This window comes from Scatophagus argus, chromosome 18, assembly GCF_020382885.2.
Source record: "Scatophagus argus isolate fScaArg1 chromosome 18, fScaArg1.pri, whole genome shotgun sequence".
Taxonomy (NCBI): domain Eukaryota; kingdom Metazoa; phylum Chordata; class Actinopteri; family Scatophagidae; genus Scatophagus; species Scatophagus argus.
This window is the reverse complement of record NC_058510.1, coordinates 14,287,416-14,305,891: the sequence shown is the minus strand read 5'-3', so window position 1 is coordinate 14,305,891 and position 18,476 is coordinate 14,287,416. Positions and strand designations below refer to the sequence as shown.

The window sequence follows — 18,476 nt, the reverse complement described above, 5'->3', positions numbered from 1 at the left end:
TGGTGTTTTACAGACCAAACAGTTAATTGAGATAATAATGGAGTCATTGATTGAAAATTAGATACACCCCAACTAGGTTTACTATCATCTATAGATTAGTTGATTTAATACAATCAATAACTCGCAAAAACTCCTCAGCAGAACATGGCCAGCTGTCTGAAGTATGTCAGGAAGTGGTTCTTCAGTTCTGCTTTTGTGAAGACTTGCAACTGCTCTTTCTCGCCTTGCATCAAGCAGGTTAACATCTCACAGTTCAAAAAAGTAACAGCAGTTCTGCTTTTAATGACAGAGAAAGAGCCTTTTAAATTCTGTGAAGAGTTTCTCAAAAGATAGGAAAATGCTTTGAAAGGTCAAACTGACCTGCACACAGAGGAGATCATAAAACATAGAATCAACATAGAATACAATTATTATAGAAAAATAAGAAGACAACATGGTAATAAGCAGTAAACTAGTGGATAGATTTCCTTGCTAATGTAACCTTCAGATTATCTACCCTGTGTCCTGTGGGCTCTGTCTGACCATCACTTTGGTTCACAGTGTCCTCAAAAGAAATGAAGACTCCCGAAAGATGTCACAAGTCATAGTTGCACATAATACAATCGCCCCCCCTCCCACTTTACAAATAGGAGGGTAAAAGGCATACAGTTTGGACTTAACAGTGAGAACTCGAAGGTTTAAAATCCTGTGACAAACACCTTGTAATTATTCACTTGTTGATGTAGGGTCTTTGCTTTCTTTCAGTCTCTTCTATCAGTGTATGTGACCCAGTGAAATATAATCGCACATGGAAAGACGTGATGTGACAGGGTCAATTCCTAATGTTTCTGCTAAAGATCAGTTGTGTATGAGACCTGTGCTCATATGGTCTGTAATGGAGCAGCTGGATGGTTAAAATGTCATTGTGCTTTCTCTGAAGACATCAGCTAAACGTGTATCGTCTCTTTGTGCAGTCTTCGCATTTAAAAAAAAATTGTAAAAAGTGGTAAACTCTCAAATTCACCTCAATCTGTCTTCTTTATATTAGGGTGAAGGCAGAAATCTTTGAAGAAGAAATCCTTAAAGGTGGGCAAAAACAATTAGCAGTGAAAATCAATTAGATTTCCAGTTACCAATCATTAGTTAATTATTAGTTATTTAAGCAAGAAGTGCTTCATGTTGAGTCACTGCAAAGTTTTCAATCATATGATTAACACTTAGCGATTACTTATTATGTACACTTACATTGTGGAGATGTGTTGTCTCATGTGTCCTGACTTTAAGTACAGTAAGTTCAGTTGTACAGCATGTGCTTTCAAGGCCTTGAGTTCAGTCACAACATCTCATTATTTGAAGGTGAAGGTACATTCTGTACAAGACCAAACTGCACTGAGTCATGACCATAACTGCGTGAGTCCTCATAATCAGTTGAATCACTGAAGATAACAGGAGAACTTTGTCCAAAGACACACATGAAATTTGAAAACTGTGCTGTTATACAACAGTGTTTACCTTTAATCATCATTAGCCTTTTGTGCAGCCATAATACAACACAAAACTTGACCTTCTCAGTTAATATATGTTGATTATCATCAACTATGATAATCTACATTTATTTATTTCTGTATTTCTGTGTCTGTGTGTCAGTGACGTAGGTGGTAGTAACCTCACTGTAATGCAGGGTTGGTCAGCTTGTCACACCAGGCAGCTTAGCTTTCTACACAACTGTGAGACCAAAGTAACAGAGCTGAAAGATCAGGCCACGTCTTGTGTATTAATGTTAAGGACATAGTGATGAATAAATACTTTTAGGACAGACAGAGACATAGTTAGACAAACAGTACAAAGCATTATTTTGTGTACACTGGAGACAAAGCAAGTGTGAGACCACCTGTTTTATCACAGTTTTGTGGAGTGCAGATTTTGATACACACCAAAACAAAGGTTGGAATCTTTTCTGACAAATTCTCTCTGAGAGCATGAAAGCTGCACAATCGGAAGGTAAAGCTGAAACTAAATGATGCCAAATCAAACAGCTCTGTAACACACACAAAGTTAAACTACGAACTAAAGCTAGCCTACAACCTAACAACTGTCTGCAGTTGCTCACAATACAATGAAATAAGTCAGTCACAACATTAAATCCATGTAATCTGCTAACTCTCAACAGTCTTAGTTCATCTTTAATGTCATGTTGTGTCATAAAGTCCTAACATTTGGGCTTGATGTGAAATGATGTGAACTGTCCTTTAATATCACAAATGCACAACTATTTTGACTTGATCATCATCCAGACTCATGTGCCTTATGTTTTCCTTTGCTTGACTTTCCATTCAGCTTCTCCACTTCAGCCAGGACAAGATAATAACCAACCTGAGGAACTGTCCTCTGAGCACCGCAAGCATGGACTCTGTGATGGAGTCCATTCCGAACCTGCTCCGTAACCTCATCACAGGCTCCAAGGACTTCCCTCTCTTCAGTTCAGAGGATCCTTCTGCACACCTCAGATGGTCACAAAAGGTCCACATGGAGCAGGAGGAGAGCCAGAACACCACACTGTCTCCTGATGGAAGAACCATGAGGTATGATGCCCACTCCACTCCAGTTCTCCCTGAGAGGACAGAGCTGGGAGTCCTGAAGGCAGACCACAGAAACTGTGTGCAATGCGTGTAGATTAATGGCAGGACTGTGGCCGGAGTTATCTGTATAAGGTAAATCAGCATTTGTTTTATCATCAAAATTCCTTTCCCGATATACAACATTTCAGCTTGCCTCACTGTTAACATTATTAACTGTCATTCTCCTTATCTATTGTTTGTCTTTAAGAGAGGAGAATGGGTGAGACTGAAGTAGGAGCATGCATGGTGAACTCTGGCCTTTCAAAAGGTAAATGTTTTATGTTATTATTCCTCTGCTGGGGTGGCATGGCGGTGCAGTGGTTAGCATTGTTGGCACTGTCACCTCACAGCAAGAGTTCAAATCCCAGTCTGGGCCCTTCTGTGTGGGTTTTCTCTGGGTACTCCTCCCACTAGGTTTATTGGCCACTCTATACTCTACATTGCCCTTAGGTGTGAGCGTGTGTGACTGTGTGCCAGCCCTGTGTGTCAGCCCTGTGATTGACTGACAGCCAGTTCAGGGTGTACCCTGCTTCTCGCCCTGTTGTCAGCTGGGATGGCTCCAGCCCCCTTATTTCTCCTTCTTGTGGTTGTTATTAACTGTTGTCTCTTAGCAGCATGCACTGCAAACCATTACCTTTAAAAAAGAAGTCAAAATGAAATAAAAGAAGATAGGGCACACTATGGACTGTCAACCATCTTATTTTAAAAGATAAATATGAATTTATTGTCATTTGTTAAAATTTCTTTTTTGCCTTTGCTGAACTTTGCTGAGCTTTTGCTGGCATTATTTTCACATAGCTATTATTTGTCTTATTGAGAGGGAAGAGGAAATGAACTGAGGTGGGAAAAAAAGAGCAGACAAGAGATGAGATATCATGCACAGTGGATCCTCTCCCTTCAAAAGATAAATTCACGTGCTGTTTTCATCATATTGCCACCTGCCAATATGACCTCAGTTGAGGTTATTAAGTGTATCTCCTCCTTGTCTGTTATTTGTCTTTTAGAGAGAGGATTTGAGTTGAGTTTTTCACTCTCATCCATACCTCTTTATTAACTGGTGTTTCCATGTATCTGTTACTTGTTTTTTTAGAGAGATGAGAGGAGATGAGAGCAGAAAAGACAAGAGGAGACAGCATGCACTGCAAAGTCTCTCATTTCAAAAAGATTGGTATGCATTTATTGTATATTATATTTCTGTTCTATTGGCAAAGTTTTGAACTGTTATTCTCTCTTACCTGCCCTTGTTGTCACCCCTCTTACCCTTCTATTCAATGAGAGAAATAGTTATTTATTTGATATAATGTACTGATAAAACCTTCATTCATTGTTGTGAGTGAAGTTTGTGAACTGTTCTTCCCTCTTGGCTATTTCCAGCTATGTTCTCACCTGCAGCAGCAGACAGCCTGCCTGTCATCACATACAGATCCAGCTGGACTCCAGGCCACCACAAAGTCTGCAAGTGTCACACACAGTGAGTCACAAGAGCTCTTTAAACCCTTTCAGCTATTTTATCTCCTTTAATGAGAGCAATGTCAATGCTTTATTATTATTGTCAATCAATCCAATGAAAAGACCAAAATCAGCAATGAATGTTTTCTTCTGACATGTGCTGTTTGTGCAGCCACATGATAAATATTCTTTACATTTGTGTTAAACCTGCGTTTCGTCTTTAATGATGTTAACTGGACAAGTTATAATGTCATTGTTATGGTTAAGGGTTCTGATAAATTACCTGTAAATAGCACTTTTTTTTTCAAAATATCAGTTCAGCTACACCAACATTAAAGAACTGAACACTTGAATCATTCTTCTAATAATTCAAGTAGTTTTGATAAATAAAATGACAGGAAATCAGATGTAAAAGCTCAACAGAAATGCGTATATTTTCATTAATTTTTGATGATACAAGTTGATGCAAGGTTATGCAGCAGGACAAATTGCTGATCGGATCGAACACGTCTCTACGCACCGCTAAAATGTCATGGCTTACTGCAGGGCTCTAATGGCATTCCATGATCTACTAGCCAGGGACGACAGAAAACATGTTTATACAAACAGATTATTGCTAAACAAATTGTAGTGAAACCAGCAAGAGCGCTAGTTGGCCATTAGCAGCCAATGAGTAGCCGAGTTGTGGTGTGTTTTACTAAGGGAGCTAACAGAGCTAATAGCTTACAGTGGAGCTAAACACAGCAGGAGAGCTTCCATCCTGAGGGAAGATAATGTAAAACTGCAGTTTGTTGTTTACAGTAAAAAAAATGTACTTACATTCTTCAGCTGAATACAGTTTGGAGGTAAAAGTAACTTTAATCTTTTTTTTTTAATTTAAGACTTAAATCTCATAAATATTATCTCCCCAGGTCCATAATTTTTTCTTTTTTAAACATAATTGCTCTAATATGCCATCGTATTGGTGTTTTACAACAGCGTAAAGAAAGACAAAACCATCAACAGCATTTGATTCACACACCTTTCTTTAATATAATCTTTATTGCTTTTTCTTATTGGGTTGAATACAGAACAGGTTTACATCTCTTGACTTTGTGAAACACTGTCATGTTTTACTAACAGCAGGAGAAGAGGGCTGATGAGATGGGGTGGGGGGGAGAGAAGGATGGAAATACAACTACAGAAAATTAAAAGGTTTTCCACATAACTGTGTTAATGCTTTCAAATTGAGGTCCAGCATCTGTGTGTGTTTGTGTTCGAGGAAATTTAAATTGTCCTCTCTGACGTTCCCTTTGACCTCTGAGCAGGACATAGTTACACAAGGGTTAAACCAAGACTGAAGAGGTTTGAACCAAATGTCTTCTGAGGGACAACGGAGCAAAAATGTCAGCAGTATTCTGGCTTCGTAACACCAAAATCCAATGACATCTTTTATCTGTTAGGTGATGAAGAGTTCACAGTCAAGTGCTAAATGTAGTGATTAACAGTTCTGAATCATTATTTAAAAAACAAAAACAAAACAAAACAAAAAAAAAGACAAAATAATCAGGACTTGGAAAAAAACAAGTTTCAACTCAGGAAATAAGAACTTGAAGCATTTTGAATAATGGATTTGTGAAAGACCCTGAGAGCGAGATTATATATATTTTTATATTTATATATATGTGTGTAGCGTGAGAAGAGATGGAGAAAGGAAAAATCATCCATAATTGAACAAATTAGATTAACATGCAAAAAATTCTAACCTAAAAGTCACCCTTTAACTGAACGCAAGGAATTTTCACAGTTTTATATGCATTTATATGTCATAGAGAAAAAAAAAAAACAACAAAAATCATTTCTTAGCCATTTCTTAACTAAAAATAAACAACAGAACCAAGAGACCCAGACAGTCTGTTCTCAACTCATATACAGGAGATCTACATAAAGCTTTTTGGATTCAGAGGGATTCTTATTGCTAGTCTGACTCGCACTCCAGGCTGCTGTGCCCCTACGGCAAGCCGGGAAGTCCACAACAAATACCATCGGCTCCTCAAAACTGCAGCATACATGTGATATTTTTAATACATGGCTTCTTCTCAAGTCATTGTAGAAACTAACTCACACCCACACACACACACAAACACACACCTGGGCTCCAAATAAATACATTTAAAAACAGTCCATGTGCATTCAAATGAAAAGTCCAGTATTCATATGGCCGTGCGCGCACAAACACAAACACAGACACACACACACACACACAGACAGACATACATTAACGCATATTCCCAAGGAAGAGGGATGTACAGATAGAGCTAACAAAACATAAAACAGCTGAGAGTGAGAGAGTTTCTTCTCATATGTGGAAATTTAAAACAAAAAATGTCAAAATTCTAAATTAATGTCTCATAATTTCGTTAAACAAAATGGCTTAAGGCATTAATGGCAAGCGCTTTCTTTACATGAAGGCCATTGGCAGATTGAATTAGCCATTCATTAACAGTCTGCTAGCAAATGTCAGTGTAAGATTTTATTTTGCGGTTTTGTGACAAAGCTTTGCTTACTTTTTGCCATGCAGACTAAAGGATATAATAAATTCATTTGTAATATTTTAATTGTGCGCAGTGGTTTTGCTTATTTTTTAGCTGTTTTTATTTGCTTCAGGTTCAACATTGTTCAATTTTGACATGCAACAAGTTTTTTTTTTAATTGGCTGAAATTTCAAAACCGTTTCAACAGTGCTGACATCTGAAGGAACAGACAGACAGTCCATGGAGGGACTTTGTAAATTTATTGTCTGGTTAGTATCGTCTACTTGATACTCTCCTCAGCTGGAGTATAAATTGCTTTGACATGGTTTGTAAGCAATTATGAATCTTAGCTAAACTGTGTGAACTTCGCATGATTAAGTATCCAAAGAAACAGATGGAACAACAGACATATCATCCTTTACTTCACTTTTGAGAGGCAGGGCTCTATTTGGACTGAACTCCTGAACCTCTGTCCAATGCACTGGTTTTGTATTAGGACTGCACCTGATATTCATAATTTGTAGTGTGATATGTCAGGGGTTGGACATGGATTTGAAATTTGGCATGACCCTATGAAAGTGACGACAAACCAGTGGAAACTCTCTCACTCTCTTTCGCTCGATTGTGTTGCAAAATTCCACTGTAGTAGTACTAGTAATAGAAGTAGTAGTAGTTTTGGAAGTTGTTAGTGCCAGTTCACAGCAGCGTCCAGTCAGTCAGACAGTCAGTCCAGTTGTGGTTGTTACATATTTCTTGCTTTTTGACCGACTAACTAATGACTGACTGTCGTTGCCTAACAGTTCCGTTATGAGCCGCTGAGGTTCTATTTGTTTTGATTATGAGGTTACTTGATATAAAAAAAAAAACAGAGACGAAAATGTACAAAAAGAAAAATTAGCTATATTCATCTTCATATGGAAAAGAAAATACACATCGACACAAGCCCCTCTGGTCATGATATGTGATTCAAACTTCACTGCCCTTCTCTGTTGTGGAAATGGTTGGTGCAACGGGGTGGAATTAGCCCTTTTACTTGTGTTTATGTGTGCTGCAGGGTAATACAGTTCACTCACCCCCACTACCCATCCATCCATCCATTCCTTTCACCCGGTCATCTAGTTCCTTCTGGAAATCATACTGAGATTTAGCTGAGGGGTTTAGTTTTAAAAATTGTATCTGTTTTCCATTTGAAAATAACAACTGATTGTCTTTGACGCCACATTCATAACCACGTGTCTTCAGATATTTTCTAAAAAACAAAACAAAACAAAACAAAACAAAAAACAGCTGAAGTATACGTCGTGTAGAAATAAGAGTTTATTAGCTCTTCTGTTTGTCTCTGGATGAACAGGAAGGAGTCCTCATATGGACTTTCACAAAGAAGACAAGGCTAAATATGGACTAACAGTACTAAAGCGCTCCAGGGCCAACTCAAGATACTAAGATAATACTGGAAGGAGACTAGCTGGAGCTGTGATTTGCTAGAAATGCTGTTAACCAATGATGGTGCAATGTGTTAGCTTGATTAACTTCCATGGTGTGGTCAGTTAGCCTTAACTAGCATATGTTTTTACCTTGTATTTGATATGTTAGGGCTATGCAAAGCTCAGGCTAATGGTTAGATCTAGTTAGAGCTAAATGACCATACCAAACCAATTAACCAAGCTAATTCATTGAAAGCTCGATGAACTTGTCTGCTCGAGTCAGTTAGCCCTAGTCAGCATGTGCTGTGAGCCTGTGGTTGATCCCACAGGATAATGATAAGAGCCAGCTAATGGGCTAACTGACCATACCAGCTCTGATTTGGCCCACAGTGGAAACTAGGCTAGCAAAGAATTAGCCCTGCTAGTCCTATTAAGGAAGACATAGGATTTAAAGGGTTGCTGACAGAGCTGCTCAATTGTTGTTTTAATGGTTGCAGTTAAAAAGCAGTTGAGGTAAACTGAACCTGGGTCACGTGTTAGCGGTGATACACATTAGCACGCTAATGGCCCTGTAATGAACCCTAAACGAACACTAGGGGGCAATGACGACGGACAGGCGGAAGTCACACACATTCGCGCACACATCAAAAGAATTTGATTTGTTCAGTTATAAAAAAATCCACAAAGCACAAGAATTCCCCTACCTACACCTAAATGTCACTGATAATCGCGCACACACACAAAAAAACAGAAAATACTCTAGCAACACATGCCACATGTTCAACTCTCTGTACACACATGGAATCAACTGAGAATGATTATGAATGAGAAGATACACACAAACCAACTCACAGGGTGGGTTTGAGGGATAAAGGGATCAATAGTGTGGAAAAACAAAAAACATGGAGAACACCAACTGATCAACACTACATCTGCCCTTTCAAGACACCTTTTGTCACACAGAAATCTGGTACGACTTCGACAAGTTCGTGAATGTTGTCTGTGTGTTTTCTAAGCCAGCTGAGAGATGGGGGCTGGTGCGGAAGCGAGCCAAAAGGGCGACAAGGTGCCGGCCTTTCTGTGTTTTCCAGTTACAAAAAAAGCGTCCTCTTTTACACAGTGAGAAATGACTACCGGCATTCAGCGGAAGCCATCATTTGCTGGTGAAACAGTTTGACCAGCCACTAAGGCAGCCTGCCAGCCATCACCTCCAGGTTTGACTTTATCCAAAAATATCTATATGACTGGTCGAGCACAAGAAGTGGCTGGTGAATTTTATAAAACCACTGTGTCTGGCAGACTAAAAAAGGCAAGTTCCCCACCCTGACTAGTTTGCTCTCAAATCCAAAGCTGGTTCAAATCTTAAAATTGGATTGTTCAGTCTGTTGTGTGGCCGGAGCCCAGCTGTGATTTAAATACAGAAAAATAAACACAGATACTGACGGTCCATCTCAGTCTTTGTCTCTGCGTCTCCTAAGTTGATCATCAATTCTCAAACAGAACTAGAACAATAATAAATCATAACTTTATTCTTTTTATTGCTGAAATATAGATTCCCCGCACAAAAATAGTAATGCAAATCATTGTCACCATAAAAAGCTATAAAAATTAGATCCATCCTCCTTGATAATGAAGATAAAGATAGAGCAAAAAACATCTCTTAGAAGTAGGACTAGTAGTAAGGCACTTCAAGAAAACGAGGTTTTCGTCTTTCTTTCTATCAGAAAAGTTTTCTGCGGTGGTTTTTGCATCATCACCCTCATCAATGGTGCAGCGTCTTTCCATTGTATGGCACTGTGGTGACATTAGTTTAGACAGCGTGGACACAGTTGAGGGAGTTTCCCCTCACTCCACCCCCACCAGAGGAGGCTCTCCATTGGGCAGGATGTGCTCCAGAGGGGGCTTGGCATGGATCTCCAGTAGCCCCTGAATGAAGCCCTCTGTGGGGGCAGCTGCCACAGAGTCCTCTGGCATAGAGCTGGAGGATGAGGGAGAGGGGTCTTTGGACATGTTTGATTCGGGTGTCAATTTCACCTTGCTGGCTGAGGGGTCGTCGGTAGTAGTTGTCTTTGTGTCAGTAGCTTGTTGGCTGGGAGTCATGTCAACAGAAGGTTGTTGTGTCGTAGAGTCTGCAGAAAGTTCATTTTTCTCCTCAGCATCTGATTCTTCAGAGGCAATGGTGCTTGCTGGTTCTGAACGCTCGGCTTGTTTTGAAAGGCATTCTTCTTCCAACGTGGTTGAATCTCTTCCATTGTCCTCCTCACCCTCCTCTTTTGCATCCTCCTCCTCCAGCTCCTTGGCCCCTGCGGCGGCACTGCCAGACTCGCTCTCGTTCTCTGAGGGCGGGCAAGTGGAGGTCGGGGTCAGGGTGAAGGAGTCTCCGTCCTCGCTTGCGTCATCGTTCCCGGCAGAGGCTCCGTCGGCTCCACGGGGCTTCAGATGGATCCTTTGGTGGCGAACCAGGCTGTGCTTCAAAGTAAAAGTCCTCTCACAGGTTTGACACTGGTAAGGCCGCTCACCTGGTGAGACAGAGCGAGGAGGGATTTAGACAATAGATCCATAACATACAACGAACATAAAAAACAAACAAAAAAACTCCCAAATTATTAATTAAATAACAACAGCTAAAAACGTAATAAAATAAGTAAATGAATTATATAAAAAAATAATATAAATACAGTATAATATAATCCCTTTTCACTGTACTAATGCACTATCCAGTATTGTATATTTAGTTTTTAGTATCCGATATATTATTTTTCCTATCCTATTTCTATTTTTTGCTACCTGTTCATTCCTGTACTTATTCTGTCCTGAGATGCTGCAATACTTGAATTTACCCTCTGGATCTCATCTTAAAATAATTAAACAATTGTGTGTGTGTGTGTGTGTCTTGTACCTGTGTGTGACCTCATGTGTCTGGTCAAGTCCTGCAGAGACCAGAATCTTTTGCCACAGACGTTACAGATTTTCTTCCTCTTGTCCACTCGTCTTCCTGATGTCTCTCCTCCCTCTAAATTCTTTGGTTCTGATGCCTCCTCGTCGCTCCTCTCCTCCTTCTCCTTCTCCTCCTCCTCTGACTCCCCGCTTTCTCCTCCCTCACTGTCACCTCCCCTCACTCCTCCTTCCTCTTCTTCCATCTCAGCCTCCTTTTTCTGCTCCTCCTCCTTCTCCTCTTCTGTCAGTTTAGCAGTGTGGTTCTCAGTTTCATCTTCTTTCACTGACAGGTTCTCCTCCACCAGAGCTGTAGTTGGTGTCTCCTCAGAGAGGTGCGCCCTCTCATGGCGTGCAAGGGTGGTGGCATATCGGAAGCTCTTCTTACACACTCTGCATACATGTTTATACTCTGGCTGCTGCTTCACCATGGGACTGTTGGAAGAGGAGGAGGGGGTGTTTGGAGCGGTTTTCTCCGTCTCCTTCTCTTGGCTCTCGGTTACTACTTGGTTAGCAGAGGTAGAGGATTCAGAGGAGGATGCAGGTTGGGAGGGTTGTTCTTCCTGAGTGGAGCTTGAGGATGTGGAGAGCTTGAAGTCAATTAGCTTTTTGCCAAAGTTAAGGTCCAGACTTTTGTTGCTGTGGCAGTCATCATCATCTGTGCTCTCCACCTGGAAGAGAGATTCAGATAAATGGGCATATAGATGTCTACAGACTTCAGACTTCAGGCTAGATAACTAAGCTAGCCAACATTATAGCTCTGCTGAGAAGGATGCCATTAATATTTACATCCTGCTCTGTCAAGAGCACCAGCCTCTTGTCCGTGAATAGCTGCCCATTTCATTCTGCAAAGTGATAAATAAAATTATTAATAAATGTCATTTTTGGCACTTTGTGCATGACAAGGGAAGTGCCATCTGCTTCCATTATATTAAAGAGAAAGCAGACATCTCCATAGCCAATATCTCCAAACTCTAAGAGACCTATTTCTGGTTTTTAAAGTTACTACCAGTGAGGAGTAAATCTCAGACTTCATCAGTTCTGCTCTTACTTTCGGGCATTAGTTTGAAACTGTTCAAGTATTGCCTCAATAGAAATGCACTTCAGCAGCAGGTGTAAGCTGACTTCTGAATTGTCACCTAAATGACAAATGTGGTTCTTGTATTCAGGACATTAGAAAAACCTGGTTTCCCAGCTAACATTTCTTCTAAGTAAAAATTATTTCTTGGACAAAAATAAGTGAGAAGGACTGCAGAAAGATCAAGTAGCACTGTGGCAGCAGAGTGGAGGGATGAAAGAAAAGATCATTATATAACAAACATACATCCTTGTACTCTAAATACTTCTATCCAAAATCAGAGGAACACTGACATTAAAACTGTGTGTCCTTTAGAAGTCTAAGTAAGTGTTTCCAGTAAAGGAATCAGCATACTGTATAACTACTCACATTAAAATAAGAAAAGTCTGGTACAGGGGATAAACCTGATTCCCGACCAGCTGCATGAATGCACAGTAACCAGGTTACCATGGTGCATGTGAACACATTCTCTGAGTAACATGTTTTCTTCACTTCATGTAAACATACTGCCAGGAAGCTCAGGTTGACTTACCTTGGTGCTGTTGTTCTGTGGAGGCTGTTTTCCCTGTGCTGCTCTGGTGACTGTCGCCCCCTGCTGGTCTGACTGTTCTGTAGTTTCTTTCTCCTGCAGCTCTGCACCACTGGCAGCTGGACTGCAATCTGAAGCACAAACCAACATCTGTTAATATCTGCAGACCAACAAATTTGACAAACCTACATTAATTCCCCTGAAGTTTCAGTTCTCCTGGTTTCTAATGACTTACCCTGGCTTGGTTTGTGGGTGGGGCTTGTCGTTGTTGGTCCTGCCTCTTGTTGTTTGGAAGGAGTAGGGTTATCTGTGATGGGGGCAGAGCCTGAGTCTGTGGAGCTGCAGGGATCTTGTGCTTCTGGTGTTACTTGCTCTGTCTCTGACTGACTCTCTGTAACACAACACAGTCAATACCATCAATACAACCCACAGTGACCAACACACAGAAACAGAACTCTACTCTTCAAAAACTCTACTTTATTTACTGACTCTCTAATCTTTGCTTATCTCAAGTGATAAGCTCTTAAAAGTTTGTATGTTTTTTTGTTTCTGACCTGCACTCTCATGTGATCCTTCATCTCCATCTTTCTTGGTGAGAGCACCATTGCGTCGTAGCGTTCGTTGGGTCACACCATGTTTCCTCAGCAGGTGGCGCTCACAGTTTGATTTGGTGGAAAAAAAGGCATCACACTTTGGGCAGGGGAAAGGCTTTTGGCCTGAAAAGAGACAAAGAATTCAGTACCAGCAACAGCAATTAAAAATAAATTAGTTTTAAAAAAAAACAGGCTAGCTTTACCAGCTTCTGACCTGAATAAATTATGTCAATGATTGTGTTATATATGTGGTTGTGTATTACCGGTGTGCGTCAGCATGTGTCTCTGCAGCGAGCTGGCCCAGGGAAACACACGGGGGCAGTAGGGGCAGGTCATCTTCTGGACTGAGTTGGAGTAGGCGTTCTTCTTTCCTTTGGACTGTGGCCCTACTGCCGAAACTACTGGCTTCACCTCCTCCTTCACTCCTCCTTCCTTGTCATCCCCTCTTCCTGCCCTGTCAACATCTGTTCACAGGAAGGGGGTTGAATTAAGTTGCAGGGTATGATCTTTTCCTCAGTTTTCTATCAGTCACCCATTAAACCATCTTGAATGTATCCTTCCTCCTACCTCTCTTTCCTCCCAGGTCTGCAGCTCCAGTTTGCAGGTAGGTGCTGAATTTGTTAGCGTCAGTGGTGGCCAGCATCTTTTCCACACTGGCAAACTCCCCGCTGGACTCTAGGTCAATGCCGCTGCCACTAACAACGGCCTTTTCCTTCCCTGTCAGGACAGCAATCTTCTTCTTGGGCCGCTTTCTGTTGGACAAAGAGGAGAAGAAAAGCAAGGTAACATTTAATTTTTTTAGCACTGGCGCCATCTGGTGGTACAACTAATAATGGTGCAGTCGCAGATGATGCAGCTTAAAGTTTAAATACCAAAAGCAGGAACCAAAGTGAGAGTTCAAAGACTTTCAAATGATACGCAGCAGCATAGGACTTTTTTTGTGCAATTTTTACATGTGCAGTATCTTTTATATATTTTTACAGATAATCTTCTCTTTCTGTAGCTAGTGTAGTTCCTTTTTCTGGTAAGTGTATAGAAACTCAAAATAAACTTACTTAGAAGAATGTACATGCGAAGTGTGATTGTATTTTGAAAATTTGCTTTTGACCCATCACAAATATTCCATCCATCTTGTTGAGCCAAACAAACTCTAATATAATGAATGATGTTACGTTCAAGTGACTACATTCAATTGATATTTCAGCACTGAAATAACACAATTAAAATGATCCTGAAATGAAATTCTTTATCAGTGTCATTCACATTCACAATATCTGTGGAAATCTATCTGAAACTGAAACTACAGTTATTATTTCATCATCAGTTAACTTATTTATTAATTTCTATTAATTGATTGAAGATTTAGACTATAAAATGGGATAAAAATGTGTGTGCAAGGTGACATCTCCAACTTAATACTTTGTCTGTAACTTGCTTTTTGTGTTAGAAGCTCACTTACCTGGATGATCCGTCAGATGTGTCATCATTTTGTGTCTCCAGGACAGCAGAGGGTCCTGGGGTGTCTGGAGCAGTATCAGCCTGAGAGGAAGCGACAACCGCCTGGGGTTTGCCCTCTAGTGTGGCAGCTTCTCTCTTCAGCAGGTCTGGAGCTCCAGAGACGGAGTGGATGATCTGAGCAATGGATGCCAGAGGAGGGAGCTCCTTGAGGGCAGTGGAGGGTGTGGAGGATGCCGGTTTGGGAAGCAGAGGTTTGAGGCGCTGGGCTCGTGTAGAGTTGTTGAGATTGGGGATGGAGGCAGGGGGCGGGGTTGATCCAGGGGGGAGCTGATAGCAGCCAAGCTGGGGGTGAGGGTGTAGAGGAGGCAGGGTGCCTGCTGTCTTCTCCTCCTTGGACAAAACCAGAGTTTGCTGTTCGATGTTGCTGCTGCTGCTGCTGTGCTCCGTCTTGATCTCCCTATTCTCTCCGGTGTTGGTTGCCTCTCTCCTCTGCCTCTTGCTGGGGATGGACAGGTCAATTGGCTGGTCCAGGACGGAACAGTCGAAGCTGGGGGAGACGCTCTCCAGTTTGACCCCAGGAGACCCTGACTGGCTGTGGGATCCACGACCCTTGGCAGAGAAATCCAGTGGCTGGTCCAGTTCTGTAGGATAAATCACGTTAGCCAGCTCCTCCACCTTCACTGCGTGGAGTGCCTGAATTGAAGGCTGACTGATCCCATTTAGTGCCATCTGATTTACAGCGGCTGCTCGACCAGAGGCGACGGTAGCTATGGGCATGGTGGCAGGCAGAAGTGTGGCAATATGCTCTTCAATCTCCCTCTCCTGCACCTCAGGGTGTTGTTTGAGCAGGTGGTGGATGCAATTGCGTTTGGCCAGGAAGGCAGCACCGCAGCGCCTGCACTCAAATGGCTTCTTCTGGCAGCCGTTGTGTGTACGCAAATGGATCTGCAGAGCCCGGTAGGTCTTTAAGTCTTCACCACAGAACCGGCATGTTGTCTCAGCTCCGGTACAGCCTGTCTCTGTGTCCTGGGTGGTGGTTGTGGCAGCAGTGATTGCTGTGGCGATGTTCACTGTGGTGGTGGAGGTCACATACTTGATGTTTTTCTCTATGTCCTTCCTTGAGGTCTTACCATGCTTCTTTCTCAGGTGCCGTTCGCAGTTGGCCTTGACAGTGAAAGGATAGTGGCACACACGGCAGACGTAGGGTCTCTCACCACTGTGCGTACGCAGGTGTCGGATCAGCGTGGCTTTGTCTGGAGCTACATAATCACAGATGTTGCATTGGTGGGGAAGGATGCCGAGGTGGAAGCGCATATGAGCTTGCAGGACGCCAGAAAAGGCAAACACCTGGTCACAGAATCGGCATGGGAACGAACCTTTAGCTGAGCCGGTGTTGGCATTGTTTCCTCCCTTGGTTCCTGACTTTCTCCCGCTAAGACCTGCTTCCTCATGCACTGCTGTGGTAGCAGCTGGTGGGGAATCAGACAAAGGTGTGTGAGTATCACCTATACCCTCTGAATCCAACTGTCCTCCATTGCCAGCTGAAGAGGAGGATGAAGATGATGAGGGTGTTTTGAAGAGAGTCGGAGTAGGAGGTGGCAAGCTGGGGCTGATGCAGCCAAGTGAGGCCTGCTGGGAGCTCTGGAGAGGGGGAGGAGTTGTTGCTGTGAGGCTGGAGCGAGGGGTGATGGGAGGTTTGGGCTTCAATGGAGGCATCGCCTTCTGCCCCTGGACTTGACCTGGAAGACCAAAAAACAGAGTTGCTGAGCAGCAAGCATGATTAACAATCACAAGAACATCCAGCTCAAGCTGACACCCACCTTGACCTCCAGCAAAACCTGGAGCTTTGGCCAGAGGTGGGAGGGTCAGTCCCATCTGATTTGGAGCTGCACTCGCCACTTTGAGGATCTGTTGGATGTCCGCCAGCTCCATGATCCCGGCTCCACTTGCCTCTCCGGGTTTGAGCCCTGATGTAGCTGCACTACCTGTTGCAGCTACCCCGTCAGGCTGGAGGAGGAAGCCAGTCTGGAAGGGCTGCAGGGAGAGCAAGCTCAGGGCCTCTCTCTGGGAGAGGCCTTGCAGGGCAGAGGTGGAACCAGAGCCCTCCAGCAAGGGGATGCTGAGGGCTGCCAGACTACCCACACCCAGCCCCAAAGTCAGCCCCAGACCTCCAGACAAGTAGGCTGAGGCCGGCTCCTGGGGAAGACTGGAGGATGGTGGCTCCACGTGGATCACCTTGATGCTGTCCAAGTGGGCCTGATGAATCTCATCATCTGTAGGACCAGACTTCACCTGAGGAAAAAAAAAGAAGACCATATCCATCACAGGGCAGTTACAGGGCTGCATTAGCAACTTCTGCGTCTTTTTCATGACTGCCACATTAATAATCTTACAAAACATTTTTTTATTTTTTTCTTCCATTCTCTTAATTTGATCTGATTCATATTTCCAAATCTTACCTGAGAAATGTGCTGAAGACCTAGACCCTCCAAGAAACTGGCCTGCTCCAAGGGCAGGACTTCTTTCTCATCATTCTGACTGTCGTTGTCAACACTGTTCTCTGCAGCTCCGTCCTGTGTTTTGTCCTCCATTTCCTGTGTGTCAGTGGTGGTGGGTCTTTCAGGGTGGGAGGTGGCTTTATGCAGATCCAGGGCAGAGTGAAGGGGGAACGCTTTGTCACAGCAATCACAAACAAACCGATGGAACTTACTGATACAGCGACGAAGGTTTGTCTCACACCAAACCTAGAAGGAAAGAAAGGGATGATTAAACACTGAGCCAAAAAACAAGTGTATTATCAGCAACATGGTCCTGTGTTGATACCTGTGCAATGTGAGGAAACTTCTTGCAGGAGAAGTCAATGAAGGCGAGGTCGTTGAAGCCAGTGGGGATAGAGGGGTTGTTTTGGATGAAGGGGCGGCCGCTGGGGTCTTGGGGGAGCAGCTTGTGAACCCCCGCATTGTGACGCAATAATCCACGGTGGGTTCGGAAAGACAGGCAACACAGATCACACCTGCCAATACACAACATGAACAGTTCAATACTGTGTTTGACGCTTTTATCTGTCTTGAAGTGTGGACCATAAAATACAAAAGCATAAGCACTGAATAATATAGCCAACAAAGAACAACTTCAAAATACCACGAACTGTGGTGTGCGTGGGAAATGTCTGAACACAGGCAGCCAGACCAGAACTTTGACAAATTAAAAAACTTTCTTCAAATGGCAAATCTGAAATCAAAGAAAAAGGTAAATAAGACTACCTCAATACCAAGCCCCATTATTGTCAATAAAAAATTAAAGATACTAATATCCTGATCATGTTGTTCCAAATCATTTTACATTTATTGTCTTTGAAAGTATAATCTGCTAGTTATGTTTTGCACAGATGAAACTAAGTTTACACTAAAGTAAAAAAGACAAGAATTTATTTATTTGCTACAGATCATAAAAAAAATATCCTGATCATCACAGATCAATTTGGTACATTTTTTTTTTTTTTTTTTTTACCACTAATGGGAGCTACCACTAATAACACTTGTTTTATTGTTTGACTGGTGTTATTTGTTGGTTTTAAGAAATATTAAGAAAGAATGAATATGAAAACTTTACCAAGTTCCAGGTTAACATTTCTGAGGATTTACATGCTTTCCTCTGTTTGATGTGATCGTAAACTGGACATCGTTGGGACTACTGGTCAAATAAGACCAGTATTTTGACCAGCATTTTTCATTCCTTTCTAATATTTTACAGAATAGATGATACATCGATAATGAAAATGATCACTAACTGCAGCCCCAAGTGGGACAAAATGATTTAGTTTCTGACATTTCTCCACACGTATCTTCATGTAGAGTACATTCATGAGGACTAATTTAAATGTCAGACCTTGAGAATAACA

General features: G+C 42.1%; 1 protein-coding gene and 1 long non-coding RNA gene across 7 annotated transcripts in view; one reads left to right on the top strand and one right to left on the bottom strand.

The window, feature by feature from the left end:
• The first annotated feature begins 321 nt into the window (after positions 1-321).
• LOC124049660 lies at positions 322-4,073 on the top strand. The gene is made up of 5 exons (XR_006841443.1): positions 322-1,065; positions 2,317-2,690; positions 2,806-2,865; positions 3,688-3,765; positions 3,972-4,073. It is a non-coding gene; the product is annotated as an uncharacterized LOC124049660 (long non-coding RNA).
• A 4,560-nt stretch (positions 4,074-8,633) lies between these two features.
• Positions 8,634-18,476, bottom strand: part of rreb1a (ras responsive element binding protein 1a) — a 59,598-nt gene continuing 49,755 nt past the window's right edge. For all 6 annotated transcript variants that reach the window (XM_046372175.1, XM_046372176.1, XM_046372173.1 and 3 more), the window contains 11 exons: positions 17,399-17,588; positions 17,035-17,319; positions 16,396-16,867; positions 14,577-16,314; positions 13,685-13,869; positions 13,381-13,581; positions 13,079-13,240; positions 12,760-12,915; positions 12,528-12,655; positions 10,883-11,588; positions 8,634-10,502 (listed from right to left, as the gene is read on the bottom strand). In XM_046372175.1, the coding sequence (XP_046228131.1) occupies positions 9,829-10,502; positions 10,883-11,588; positions 12,528-12,655; positions 12,760-12,915; positions 13,079-13,240; positions 13,381-13,581; positions 13,685-13,869; positions 14,577-16,314; positions 16,396-16,867; positions 17,035-17,319; positions 17,399-17,588 (4,897 nt within the window). In that variant the 3' untranslated portion in view covers positions 8,634-9,828. The remainder of the gene's footprint in view (positions 10,503-10,882; positions 11,589-12,527; positions 12,656-12,759; positions 12,916-13,078; positions 13,241-13,380; positions 13,582-13,684; positions 13,870-14,576; positions 16,315-16,395; positions 16,868-17,034; positions 17,320-17,398; positions 17,589-18,476) is intronic.